This window comes from Amphibalanus amphitrite, unplaced genomic scaffold (genome assembly GCF_019059575.1).
Source record: "Amphibalanus amphitrite isolate SeventyFive unplaced genomic scaffold, NRLGWU_Aamphi_draft 000044F_arrow, whole genome shotgun sequence".
Taxonomy (NCBI): domain Eukaryota; kingdom Metazoa; phylum Arthropoda; class Thecostraca; order Balanomorpha; family Balanidae; genus Amphibalanus; species Amphibalanus amphitrite.
In genome coordinates, this window is record NW_024881540.1 from 249,958 (window position 1) to 264,947 (window position 14,990).

The 14,990-nt window shown below is 49.6% G+C and overlaps 1 protein-coding gene across 1 annotated transcript in view; it reads right to left on the bottom strand.

The window, feature by feature from the left end:
- The window catches only part of LOC122377398 (SH3 domain-binding protein 5 homolog), a 26,190-nt gene continuing 11,200 nt past the window's right edge, over positions 1–14,990 (bottom strand). The window contains exons 4-7 of the mRNA XM_043357391.1: positions 4,917–5,149; positions 3,100–3,311; positions 2,561–2,678; positions 1–1,255 (exon numbers count right to left, since the gene is read on the bottom strand). Coding sequence (XP_043213326.1) covers positions 1,040–1,255; positions 2,561–2,678; positions 3,100–3,311; positions 4,917–5,149 — 779 coding nt within the window. The 3' untranslated portion in view covers positions 1–1,039. The remainder of the gene's footprint in view (positions 1,256–2,560; positions 2,679–3,099; positions 3,312–4,916; positions 5,150–14,990) is intronic.

Here is a 14,990-nt window from a genome sequence, read left to right on the forward strand (position 1 = left end):
TAGAACTTCCGGTAGATGTTATTATTAGATATTCTAATAAACATTTTGCAGCAGATACCACACCACGACACCGTTATTAGTTCGTGTGCTAAACACATAACATACCATGGTCTTGACCGACGCCTTGGCCTGTATAACCAAAATTCAGGACGGCACAACCATCAGTGAATTGCGAGTGAGAACATAGGTAGGTACAGATTGTTCCACGACTCTCTGAAGCGGCAATTCTGAAGAAAATTTCGGAAAATATGAGAAGTCGTTTAAGCATGTACACATAAACCTTACAAATGTCTTTTCACCTTAACTCGACAATACATATTCATGAACATTTTAGCATGCCTACCAGCATCATTATCACTAAGCTAACTCACAAGACTCAATGCCCATAACGATAATCGCACTGCAGGCTTTCGGGACTTATCACGCTGCAAAAATGCGCTGCCGATAACAATACCTAACTAAGTAAGTCAACACGCTTCTCAATAGAAAAGCAATGCTAACCGGTGTATGTACAAGTTAAACTTACAGACTGCTGCCAGATTCAGAAAACATGAACCTGATAAGCTGCTATCCAGCTGCACTTACTACGGGCGGCTAAGTCACCCACTATTGCACTACTTATAAACAACCGACATCCGCTAGGCTCAGTAAACATGAACCTGAAAAGCTGCAGTGCAGCTGCACAAGGAATCGGGATCTATGGACGGAGCCGTTCTAAACCTACAGAGCGTACCATAGGGTACAAATTGTCGAGCAGGTCGCACTGTGATAGTAGTCCTCCATATAGTCAATATACCGGACGGGATGAGCGGGACCGGGTCACGTCCAGGGAACGCATCTCTTCTGAGCGGCCGGCCGGCGGGTGAGCCCACCCTATCCTCAGTTCTGGACAGCTGTGTCCTGTGTCTACTATACCTACCACCGTCCGGCGCGGACGGCGTCCCATGTATCACACACAGTGCCCAGACGCGGACAGCTGCCGTATCGCTACATGTCCTCTCCAAACATTCAGACTGATGTGGCACCACACTCGGTGAGGTTACCAGCCGGCCGACGGCGGTCGCCTCCGCTCGCCGCCGGACCCCAGCTGGCCGCCGCCCGGCTCCGAGAGCGTCCGCCTCCTGCGGAGAGCGGCGCTCGGCGGCTCTGCCAGCGGCGCCTGCGGGCCCGCCGGCGCTGCAGCACCCCTCCCGGCGTACATACCGGCCGACATGGCTTCGATCTGCTCCCGGACATCCGCCCAGTACTGTTGCTCCTGCACGCACACACAAGGAGAGGAAATTAGTAACGCCAGATACGAGCCAGCACGTTAGTAGTAGCCGGATGCATGACAAAATGGTCTCATTGCATCATTGTTTTACGTAATCATTGTTTGTTGGGGTTAAGGGGAGCAGCGACAACGGACTGATACTGGCATAACTTTTTTGATAATATTGGATATTTACGAGTACGACCCAGTTCGTTGCTGCAACTGAACGTGTCGGGTCGCGGCCGGCCGGCCGCGGACCATTTTCAGAAGTGGCGGGCAGACCGTGCGTCGAGTACTTGCTTTCTCGCGCGGCGGTACTGGGGTTCACTAGCATTGTTTAAAATATTTTCATTTGCCATGAACTTGAAATTATACAATGTAATTAACGATCATTTGTCAATTATTACAAGTTCTTCAAAATTCTTCTTTGAAAGCAAATGATTTCATTTCACTCAAGAATTGTCTTGTCCACCACTACAACCGCCACCCAGCCGCCATCCATTGGAAGAGATAGGCTCTGCGGCACAAAGTGTTGTTTTAAACTGGACTGGGAACCAATGTGTGATGACATTTCGAGCTAAATTTATGCTCATTGTGTACCTAGAAGCATTGGGAACAACGCTCTGACTGTACATTTTTAGATTTTTGCCTCTAAATGAAAATATTTACAATCAAGTACTTTGCGAGCGCAGTTTAGAAGCTCCCGTAATGTTAAAGTCCTATCTCCTACAAGTATGTAAATACTGCTCTAGGGAACCAACAGTTTGCATCGTACTAGCTTTAAATTATATCCATATTGTTCCCAGTACTTTGCTGAACACTGTGGTGAGTGTACATTTTTCGTTTTTTGCTTTACAAGCGTAAAATTCGTCTGGTTCTACACCACTTCATTCGCCTCCATAGCCCGGTAACGGCGCCGCGCGGCGCGGCCGGCCGGCGCCCGCTGTAGTTCCAAACACTGCCCGATAGATGGCAGGCGCAGAAGTGGTCCCAGCCGTCCCGGTACGAAGCAGAAAGCTTGCAATATTTACGCACATAATTGTTCAGATAATAGCAATGCATGACAGCAAACACATCCGAACATTATTCTTTCAGTGCATTTGTTCGTATTGTTTTCTTTATGAGGGTGGAAGCGGGAAATCTGCTATGTACTATTATCAAAGAATCAAAATCTGATTATTTCATTCTTTTTTTTCCTGTGATAGCAAGATGTCTGGATAAAAAGGAATGAAATTATTTTGTCGAAATCACAAAATAAATAATTTTGTGATCCTTGTAGTTTGTGTGCCGACTGACGGGTGCCTGACTGACCTGGCTGAGTCGGAAGTCCTCCTGATAGTCGCTAGTGGCCGACTCGCCGTCCAGCTCTATCCCAGCGTCCAGCTCAGCGGCGCCCAGGTCCATCGACACCAGGTCCGGCTTCAGCTCCCTGGACGGACCACATTGCGGTTAAACGAACACAACCGATATCAACCATACCACTGCGGCACAGCATCGCTATCGCTAACAACACAACCGATCGGCGATCAGCTATTACAAAAGTCAACATAATAGCAGAGACGATAGCAAAAAAAGCGAGCGATGGAAGGATTTGCAAAGTAAATTTAGCAATAAAAATGAGGAATTAAAAAAACATGGAATGGACAACGGTGCATTAATATATCGGCAGTAGCCCGCAGGAACGTCTTTTTAATTGATCGTGGTCACCATGATCACAGGCCGATAACAATACCACCACACGATGTGTCTTCTTTTACAACAAGCAAGGAATTTTACGTGCTTTGCGATTCAATATTTTTGTTGGAGGTTTTAGGCAGTTTACAGGAAACCCCTCTGGAAAGGTTCATCACCTCATGCGTCGGCGCTCGTGAATCTGTTCAGAGATGCACTCCAGTTCTCGCAGAGACGAGCTGTATCGGGACTTGGCGGCGCCCAGTGTCCGCTGCAGCTGCTGAATAGTTGCCTTCTGTCTGAGGAGCTCCTGCTGAACGACCTCTCGCTGCTCGAAGTAGGGCCGGGCGCGCGCCACGGACCGTTCCAAGGAGCGCTCCAGGTGCTTCAACTGCACACAGGGCGCCGCACCAGGTCACACACGTCTGGGCTCGGTATGAATTATCATACAGTTAAGGCAAGAACTGGCAAGAGATACAGTGGTGGCCTTACGCGTAAACGCATGGATGTTCACAAATCACAAAAGAGAGAGAATGCAAGATACGACGTAAAATTATTCGTCGCATATTATTACCTTATCTTAGCCGATAAACTAAACAGAACACTGAATATTACATACAATTTTTGAAAGCTGTTTTAACCCGCGCCCCACTAGGGTCTGCGTATAACACGCCCTACGGGGGGGGGGCTATTCATAGCCCCCCCCTCCTAACTCCGAAATTACTGGGCCGATCGTCAAAATTCAAACGGCGTTTGATAGCCCCGGAAAAACTGTCGAGATTGACCTCGAGGTCACCGATGACGTCACAGGTCAGGTCAAAGTAAAAATTATTAGCATTTTGGCTTGTTCACGTTTTGGGCTCTGGCCGCCGTCTTAAAAGTCAGATCAGGCTCATTTTTGGCTCACACACTCGGGAACAGATGCTCAAGTTACCCTGAGGGTACCAAACTTGTACTTTGATTTTCAGGTCAAGGTCAGGTCATCACAGGTCACGAAAATATTATATCATGCGTGGGTCACGTGACACATGTTTTACGGTCCATTTAGGTCAGAGATTTCGAATTTGATGTCGTCTGTGTCATTCGAGGTCATTTTGAGTCGAATTTAGCTTAGGTCAGGTCACTTTCAGGTCAAAAAAGGTTAAATTTTGAAGTTAAAATTTTTCAACAAAAAAGGTGTCTATTGGATGCAGTTTGAACTTTGAGCTCAGGAACACGATGGTGCTATTTATATAAGCGTACGATGTCAAATACGTGCTGAAAAATTGATTTGAAAAATTAATAATTGTGAGTTTTTTGCAATAATGCGTAAAACTTGGCCATTTTTGAAGATATTTTGCTAAAACTTGCTAGAGTTAGTCATAATAATGCGTTCTATCACATATATTCCGTTTTTTTCGAAAAATCAAAAAAAATTGAAAAAATGTAAAATATAATTTTTGGATTTTATTATATTAAATTTTCCAAATTTTCAAAATTTCGAAAATCCGAGATGGCAGTTTGATAGCGCAGTCTTTTCTGAATCCTCTCATGCAAAGAAATTGGATCTAGCTTAAAAACTGAGCTCTTGGGAGCGATTGCCGTGGTTCAATGTTTTGCGTCGAAATCGGCCGAACATGACGTCACTCTGACGTCATTTCCGGCCGACCTATAGTAGTTAGGAAGTTCAAATTTTGACACAAGGTGTCAAATTGATGCAGCCTATGTACTGCAAGTTTGGCGTCGATACGTCAAGCGGTTTGGAAGTCACTGCAGAAAAAGGGAGGGGGGCTATGAATAGCCCCCCCCCCCAGTGGGGCGCAGGTTAATGCATCTTGACAAAAAGTAATAATTATTTTGAGAGAGGTCGAGGAATCTATTACTTGCGTTGCTTCGATGGACCAACGATTCCCATACAAGGGGAAAAATGAAAACGTGACGTGCATCGCAAATGAATGATTCGCGTTTGTTTACAATCGCCACTAACTCGTCCACCGTGCGGCGTCGGGCGGCTCACCTTGGCCTGCGCCTTGGCGAAGGTGTTGGCCCGTCGCAGGTGTTCGCTCTCGCTGGCGTGCTTGAGCTGCTCGGCCTCGAGCAGTTTCATGGTGGCGTGGTTGAGCAGCTCTTGCCAGGCGCTGTCGAACTGGTACTGGGGCGACGGCGGCGGCGGCTGGTCGGCGTCGCTCTGGCGCGGCAGGAAACGCTCCTCGGCCAGGCGGATCGTCTCGCGCGCGTTCTGGTGGAGCACTGCCGGAATGGCGGGCCGGAGAGTCGCTCGTTATTCGGGAACTGCACGCGGTAACGCTAGTTTCTGATAGAAGTGCCGTAGTGTGCTTTTTCTTTCATTGCGACCTTTGTGTATTTGCAGCATCTGAATATGCAAATATGTCAAACTTTGAGCAACACAATTGTTACACCACGGCGCACTATGGGTCCGATGCAGGAATTAGCACGCCAAAAATGATAACTGCCCTTTAATGGCTGCTTTTACACCAGAGATGAAAGCCAGAACATCCTAAATGGATTTTGTGTGATTTCTAAACATGTAGGTCACTGGCGGATCCAGGGTGTCAGCGCGGGGGGGGGCATACCAGGTCACGGAGCCAAACCTAGGGTACCCCCAAATCCTGTTTTCTCATCGGATTTAGGCCACTTATTTTTCGTCATAGCCCTGACACGAGTTTTTTTTTTCTAAAAAAAAAAAACAGAAATGGTAGGACACCTGACCCCCATTGGCAGATCCAGGAGGAGGAGGCTTTTGGGACAAACACCCGGGCAGCGCCAGAAATCGACGAAAATTGGTGGGGCCGGTGGGGCCCTCAGAATGACTGGTGTAGGTAAAGAGCCGACCCAGGGTCGCCGGTGTGGAACCTTAAGAGGTACTGGCGTGGGACCATCAAAGGTATCGGTGTGGGTTCCCCAGAGGCAGTGGTGTGGGGCCCTCAGAGGCACTGGTGCAGGAACCACAAAGGAGCCGGTGTGGGCCCTCTAAGGTGCTGGTGTGAGGCCCTCACATGGACGCCGTTGTGGTGCCTCAGACACTGGTGTGGCGCTAAGCCCACACCATTCACAGATGGCTGTGTGTGGGGCCCTTGGAGTGGTTGGTGCGAAATGCGAATGCTTAACCCGCGCCCGGCTGGGGGTCCTGGATTTCCACGCCCTGCTGGGGGGGGGGGGGTGTTTGAACACCCCCCTTCTAACTCGGCTCCTGAGCCACGTAGCGATACGCGGAAGGCGGCGTTCGAAAGAGCGTCAAAAATAATGAGGAAATCACTTCGGTCAATTTTTTGGTCAGGTCAAAGGTCAGGTCACCAGAGGTCATTGAAGGCAAAATTTCGCCGATTTCCAGGTCGAATGTCGACAATTTCCAAGAAGCCAGCGCATAACTCGGGAACCAATAGAGCTACAGCGCCGCGGAAAAGCGCATTCGATAGCCCTATTAACGCCCTTTCTGAGTAATTCTCTCAGATTTGACCTAACGTCAACGGTTTTGCCTGCAGGGGGCAAAAACTGCAAAAATAGCCGATTTTTTGGAAACAGTTTTTCTGCAATAACTTTTGACCCAAGCCTTGTACGAGCTTACTTTTACCAGCATCGTGTTCCTCTCGTCAAGACGCATCGAATGAACTATAACTTGACCTTGAAAGGTCAACTTGAAAATTTGACCTCAGGTCAAGGTCATGACCTGACCGGAAAGGGTCATGTTGCATATCAGTCGATCCGTATCGTCGAGCTGAACACATCTAAGGCGTTTTCATCGCTCTAGCATGCCTCTATCAACAGTTATTTGCGAAAAACTGTTAGATACCATTCGTGACCTAAGATGACCTCAGGGCATAAACAGGGGTCACGGACACCATTTCCATGTTCAGTGTGTCTAAACAACTTGTAATTCAGTGTTTAGGAGTGTTTATAATGTCTTTCGTCCAAAAGAGGCGCATTTCAATTTTCTCCCATTGACTTATAATGGGGAGGTCGCAAAATTGACCTGACCTTAGGTCATCGATATCAAAATTCTGAGATATACATTTTGTACATGCTATTGCTCTTAGCAATCGCTGAAAGTTTCAAAGCGATCGGTCACTCGGTGTAGCTATGACAGACATTGAAACTTTTTATGAGGTGAGGTCACTTCAAGTGACCTGGTGACCTGACCTTGAATGACCTTGGTCTGAAATTTTCACAACATGTGTAGAATTGATGTATGATAAGGTGTACCAAAAACGGCGGCGCTCCGCGCCGCCGTTTTTGAGATATTCGCGAAAAACCACAAGGGGGGGGGTGTTCAAACACCCCCCCCCCAGCAGGGCGCGGGTTAATAACCCAGTAGAACCTCTCAGAGACCGACAAAGGGCCCTCAGAGGCCGGTAACGGGCCGTATGATGCCAACAATGGGCCTTCACAGGCCGGCAAGTGAGGGCCGGCAGTATCTTCAGGAGCCCTGTGGAGTCCTTAGAGATCGGCATGGTACTCTCAGACGCCGGTGGGGCCCTCAGAGTCACCGGTGTTACCGGTGGCTGACTGCCAGAGGCATTGGTGTGGGGCCCCAGAGGCGCCAGTGTGGGACCCTCAGAGTCGCCTATGTGGGACCTCAGGAGACACTGGTGTGTCAGAGGTGGCGGTGTAGGGCCCTCAGACGTGTCTGTGTGGTGCCCTCTCAGTCGCCGGTGAAGACTTTCAAAGGCATCGTTGTGGGAGTCCTCACTCCTCAGAGACACATGCATGGGGGCAAGGGGTCTTCAAGAGACCAGCAAGGGCCAGCAGAGGCCTTCAGGAGCCCTGTGGGATCCAGGAGACCGGCGTGGTACTCTCAGGCGTGGGAGCCCTCAGAGTCACCAGTGTGGGGCCCACAGAGTTGCAGGTAGGTAGCCGTCAGATGCGCCTGTGTAAGACCTTCAGAGGCGCCAGTGTGGGGCCCTCAGAGCGGCCGCCGATGTAGGGCCTTAAGAAATATTGGTGTTAGTCCCTCAGATTGGCGGTGTTGGGCCCTCAAAGGCGCCAGTGTGAGACCCTCACAGGCGCCGTTATGGGCCCTCAGAGGCACTGGTGTGGAGCCGTTCCATGCGGGTATGGGTCAGGACCCTAATTAAAGCTGAGCTGACGCTTAATGGGTCAGCAAGGTCACTCAGAGGTCAGCACAGGGCCCTCAGAAGCCGGAGTGGGGCCCTTATGGAGATGTGTGATGTGTGGCGACTCAGGAGGCCGTGACTCCGTGAGGTGCTCTCACGAGTCCTGCGGGTCTTATCTCAGTCGAAATAAGGCATGCTTGGACCCTGAGCGGCCAATTGGCACTGCAGGGCCTCTCGGGCCCATAGGGCACCATGCATCTAATGAGGCGGCACGCGCCCCTTGTGCCCCCCCCCCCCCCGGTTACGCTGCACTGGCTGCGGCCATACTGATAAAGGTAAATCATATTCTAACCGTCCCTATTCTCAAGCATAGGCGGCGGCCGATACCTGGTTTGCGCAATATGAGTGCCATCGTTAGACAATACGGTCAAAAGTGTTGAAGCGGCATGACTCCCCTGTGGTAAGAACTAAGAAGCAACATACTTACAAAATAAAGCAATGACAACTAAATTGAGGCTACTAAAACGACTCTGATCACAAAAGTAGTTACTAGGAAGGATTTCTAATCCATTTTTATTTAGTTCCTCGTTATAGGCGTAAGAAGTGTAAGTCTGAACGGGGGGGGCATACTTGTACTGAATGCCCTCCCCAGGCTCCTGTCGGGGGGGGGCATATGCCCCTAATGCCCCCCCCCCTGGATCCGCCAGTGATGTAGGTACCGTATGACATGTGATATGTGACGTGTGTACCTATATAGTAGTGCTGGGCGTTTTTATGTCAACCGTTTTCAGGTTGCAGGCTCTGGCCTCTGACAGACAAAATGTCAGCTGAGTCCAATTTTGGTTTCTTGACAGAAAGCGATCTTCATTGCGATGAGTGGCTATCCATTTTTCCTTTAACTTGTTAAGCAGCTTTCCCAGTGCTCGAATGTCATCAGTCGTCAATTGAACATTCAAAATACGAGCAATGCTAGCTGAAAAATCCTCTACTTGAACCGGCCCTACACCATCTGGACTGGTCAAAACGATATCAATAATGGCTTTGTAAGCAATACACATTGCTTATCTGCCTGTTTTGCTAGTGATGGAACGACAAGAATATACGTGTGCTCGCTACAATCGTCAAGCTCAGACTACCCCGGCCACGTGGGTACAGTGGGCCGGGCACGCGGTCAAACCGCCTGAGGGCCAGGTCGCCAGACTAGGACGACGGTGAAAACGGGTAATCAAGGTTCGTGAAATTCACACGTGACGTTTAGCATGTAGAAGGCCCACGAAGGGGGAGAAGCTCCAAATGTCACGTGACTAATATGCCCTCCGGCGCCCTGTTTTCACCGGCGTCCCCAGACTAGTGCCGGAATGTCCGGAATTCGGACCGCTAACCCGAAAGAACTGCCTTTTTTTTGCAAAGCAAGGGCGGCGCCACCGTGGGGGCAGTGGGGGCAGGCTGCCCCCACTGGCAGGAGGCCGTGGGGGCAAGACTATGTTTTTGCCCCCACAAAATTTGGCTGATATTGACAAGGGAACAGAAGACCGGTGCAACATTCATGATAGGCGGTTATAATAGTACGCCTGTTTTTGACGGTCCCCGTATCAAGTGCATCAGCAGAACGTTCGTTCTCGGACCGTCTGTCGCATTTCTCCTACTCCCACTCATTCTCCTACTCATTTTCATTCACCAGAAGGCTGCACTCGCCCCTCGAGCTTGACCTCCAGGAGGTTGAGAGGCAGTTTGTCAAAAGTCGGCCAGAGAAGAGATCACCCTCTTTTGGGAACCCTTAGACTGACACTGAGACTGAGCTCAGGGAGGTATGACAAAAAGTGATAGGTATGTATGTTCGGGTTATCTGGAAATGTATGTGGGTCGCCCTAATGGAGCTTATTCTGGTAAAGGTATCAATCGTGTGTGAGAGAATCGCACATATACGTTCTACGGGAAAGAGAGAACTAGGTACCGACTATTGTTGTGAGGAATACCTACACCATTTTACATCTCAACGAACAACATAACGTTTTCACAGGTTCGTGTCACGCAAGTCGCAATCTAGTTTTATAGTTTTATTTGTTCGCGACCCTAACCCGTCCGGGCCCGGGGGTAATCCTAACCACCGCAGCCCGGGGTAGCCCCCCCCCCCCTCCCCCACCTGTCTAACAACGTTAATAAGGCAGCTACGGAAACAAAAATGGTACCAAACGAAAGGTATCTACGAGAAGATTCTAAAGCACCTAAACTTTTTGACCTCAGGCCAATTTTCAAGGTCAGAAGTCAAGGTCAAAGGCAAAAACCGGCACTTATGTAGTGGTCTCACTCAAAGTACGTGTTCCAGAGGACGGCATGGTGTATAAAACCGGCTAAAATGGATGGTAAACGAACGAAGAGAGTCTGGGGATTCGGATTCCGATGATGTGCATAACATTCAAATTCAAGGTCACGGTTATGCGCAAAACTGACCACAAACTTTGCATTTTTCTTATATCTTGTATACTAGATTCCGAGATGTTTTGAAATGTTTTGGGGCTTAGCGGACCCTTATTTGTGCTTAAGCTTACGATACAAGGCTGGTACAGAGCACAGGGTCAAAGTCACAAGAGTATCCTTGCTAGAGACTATTTCACTTGTTCAACTCAGGCATAATAATTAAGACATGTTTTGCCATCCTGATGCTCTACATAAATGAATGCTTAGAGCAAAATGGATGCCAGAATCATGACCAGTGGCTACGAAATCATCACAAACGACCTTTCATGTGTAAAAGTCAACCAAAGATCATTCGAGGTCACATGAGGTCAACATAAAACTTGACCTTTTCCAAACAATTTACATGTATGTCATTCGACGCGTCTTGACAAGACGAATGCGAAGGTACCACTGCCGCAGCTCTAGGACCATTTTTGCTGAAGTTATTTGCGAACTAAACTAAAATCCCAGCTCAGGGTCGTTGACCTGACCTCCGACCTGAGGTCACCAAAAATACTTAAGTAATTTTTCTAGGTCAATTGCTACACAACCGTGCTCGTAATTTGTCTTTATCTCTAAAACTCTATTTTGGGCATCTGGTTGAAGTTCACGTCTGTGACGCCGGAGTTTGCCGTGCAGGAGTCTAGAAAAATCGGCCCTGAGACGTTATCAAGGAGGCTAGGTCCAATTTGTTTGCTTCAAAAGATGTCAAATTAATGGGGGATAAGGTACAGTAAGTTCCGTCTTTCTATCCCTAAGCGTTCGTGAGGTATCGGAAATATTCGCCAGGGGGAGGCGAAAACGCCCCCCCCCCTTCCGGGCCCGCGATGCTCATGGATTTTGCAGATCGGCGTATCAGACAACAGTCGGGTCACCTCAATCTTGCCCCCACTGGCGAAAATTCGTGGCGCCGCCACTGTTGCAAAGCCATCAGTTATGAGTTTCTGTCATACATGTCTATAAAACATTAGTCGTATCCACTAATACCCTGTTTTTTTTTGCCTTTGTGACCCTGCCGCAGCGCTCGCCCGTAGGGGAGAGTGGGGTAAGATGCCCAGGGTGGGAAAGACGCCCCACCCCCTCTAGCGGGGAAACAAAGAATCGAACCTGGAAATTAATGTTCTTAGCGTAAAGCAGAAGCCTGCCTTGTTAACTGCACAAAAATTTGCGAAGCTCAGTTGGGCAACGGCTGGCTGGTGATTGCATGTTTTTTATTTGCTGCTTTCAAAAAATATTTTGGCGTCAAAACATTGTAAATATAAAAAAGGTAGATAGATTTTGCGTCCCTTGCTATAGTCGTGATACATTAACATGCGTGTACTGTGTCCCAAACAGTTTGTTTCAGGGTGTAGTTTTATGGCTAACAAATTGTGCTGATTTAATGCTACTTCGGTACCTTGGGGTAAGATGCCCCCTGTCCTGATGGGGAAAGACGCCTCCCTAAATCCATAGGCTGTCCTTCAAGCAGCCCGTCAAATCATGTATTACATACTTGTGATGAGAGACAAAAGCCGATCTGGGACTATTGAGAGTCCGGTACGGTCGGGTGCTCCCCATGCCGGTCTCTCGGCCCACACAGCGACTTTTTGGGCGGCATCTGACTCTGAGAGCCCTCACGACGGCCTCTGTGGGCCCCATTATTGGTTCTATGGCCCCTCACGACATCCTTTGAGGGTTCCCACGTTGGCTCCACGGGCCGCGCTGGCATCTGAGGTCCCCACGATGGGCTCGAGGGCCCTCAAGCATCATGAAGACCTATAAGGGCCCCACAGTGGTCTCCGAACGCCACCACGGAGGCTTGTTTGGCCACGCTGGACTATGATGGCCCTGACGATGACCTCTGAAGCCCCTTACGAGTTACGACTACTTTTGAGGGCCCTTACGATGACGTTTGGTGTCTACTGCAGGCTCGAAGGGACTACTGATTCGTTCAGGCGATTCACGTGCCTATTTATGTCACTTTTAGTGCAGGGGGCATCTTACCCAGCGCCAGGGGGCGTCTTTTCCACCCTGTGGGGTAAGATGCCCCCTTTCACTTCTTCAGGAAAATGCTTGATAGCAAAAAAAGTTATCATATTTCAGGCACGAAAGTGTGATATTTTTGGAGAAAAATGATGTCGGCTTCCGTTAAAACTCCAAGTTTTGGCTTTCCGATCGTCATTTTCGAATAATATATGACATAGTCAAACCCTGGGCATCTTTCCCCACTCTCCCCTATGTCACAGCCGCAGCTAAGCGCAGTGACATCATTGAAAAAAGCTTCATAACTTGCTTCGTCGCAGGTGGACGCAGCTAAATGACCTTGTTTCTGGTCAGGCAAGTATTGGGGAGCAAGGTAACACCAAAAATACCGGGGGGCATTGGGGGGCATTCAGTATTGCTCTGTATTTGTAAGTCTCTTGAAGCATTGCACACACATCTATGACATGGATATTTAAATAAGCTGTGACAATAAAAAAGCAATGACACAGTTGACTTTTTTTGCATTCATCACATTGCCCAAGCTTCAAATTATTAGTTTTGACCAAATATTTCCGTTTAACTATTATTTAGAACCGCCTATATATACTCGGATAATTCCAATTTCCAACATCCCTTTTCTCTCGGACGTGGACAAGTCAATGGCGTTCCATGATATGTGTCAGTTTGCGATGAAATATTGGGTACATGTGACATTTTTGGAAAAAGTTACTGCTGTGTTCGCAAAATATGGACATTTTTACATTATTTGCGTCACATTTCAAGCCATTTTGAGAAAGTCACCTAAACCATTTTTGGCGTGCTAAATCGTGCATCGGACCCATAGTGCGGCGGTCCGTTCTGTACTGGTTTATTGAACCGCGGCCTCGGCTCAGGCCGTGCGCCGCGGGCCGAGTCAGGGGCGGCGCCAGGTACAGCGGCACATGAGCCACTGGCGCAGCCAGGGGTGGGGCAATCTACTACATTCCTCCACCTCAGGACAAAACATGACACTTTTGAACAGTCGCCACTAGCACTTTACACATATGACAGTCTCTCAGGCGGACGAAGCCGCGCACGGTCTCGCAAAGCGTAACGTCCCCCGCCCCCCGGGCCGTCTCCCTCGGCCTCCGTCGCCGAGGGCGACGTCTCAGCGGCCCGTGAAGACGGCTCACGCACACATGAGGGAGGATATCCAACACTGGGAATGCTGACATTGCGATGGGCAGCATTGCAAACATTTTGGCCAGACGTCCGCACACGGTCGAGGTGTCTATGGATCACACGCCCATCTCTGAGTCGCACTGACAGTTTCACACCCTCTCTCCCCACCAGGACACCGGGCAGCCACGTCCTCCCCCCGCCACCGCTGAGCTGGTCCACTGCAGACACAAAAACAGCATCGCCTACGGCCACCTGACGACCAACCGTGTGCCGATCGCGATACAATTTCTGTTTCGCTTGAGTCTGCCGCACTGTCGCACCTAAATCAGGCACTAGAGCGTTCAGCGGTGTTCGCATACGCCGCCCCAAAAACAACTCCGCCGGTGTAGCGCGAGTCGTGGTATGGGGAGTAGCTCGGTAATGAAACAAAAATCTCGAAACTTTTGTGTGCACAGATCCCGACTGCTGCTTCTTGAAACTGAGTTTAAAAGTTCCCACACACTTTTCAGCTAAGCCATTCGATTTAGGCGACCTCGCAGGCGTCGTTAAATGTACCACGCCGTTCCGCTTACAGAACGCTTTGAATTCCTCCGACAGGAAACACTGTGCGTTGTCCGTCACTATCGTGTGTGGCATCCCCCAACAAGCAAATGACTGGCGTAGGTGCTCCAATGTTGCGGATGTGCTAGTGCTGCGCGACGGGTACACGTCAACCCACTTTGAGTGCGCATCCACAATGACTAAAAACATCCAGCCCGACATCGGTCCACAGTAATCCAAGTGTATGCGCTCCCACGGACGAGACGGCCACGCCCAGGGATGAACAGGCGTGTCCGGCACATTGGCACGATACATCTGACATGTGTCACACTGGTTCGTCATCGCGACAATATGTTCATCCAAATTGGGCCACCATACGTACATGCGCGCAAAAGCTTTTGTGCGTGACTCACCGTGATGCCCCTCATGTAACATGGCTAGTACCCGTTTCCTCCCCTGAGTCGGAACGATGACTCGGGAGCCCCACGAGATGCACCCATCCTGCACACTGAGCTCTGCCGCCCGACTTTTGAACGGCTGGAACTCGGGGCCCAGCGGCGCCGACTGCTGTGGCCACCCATCTCTAACAAAGTGTAAAACCGCCGAGAGCACTGGGTCTCGCTCTGTCCAACTGCGGATCTGAGCCACAGAAACCGGCGAATCATCCAGAAATTCCAGCAAATGAATGGTCTCCGCCGGCACGGGACTCACTGACGTCACGTCCCCCGGCACCGGCAAACGGCTCAGAGCGTCACAATGAACCTGTCTCGCGCCCGGTATATACTCCAGATGATAATCATATGACCCTAACATAATCGCCCAACGGATCACTCTCGGCGAAGCCATAAGCGGGAGGGGTTTCATCTCGCCAATTAAACCCAGCAGGGGCTTATGATCCG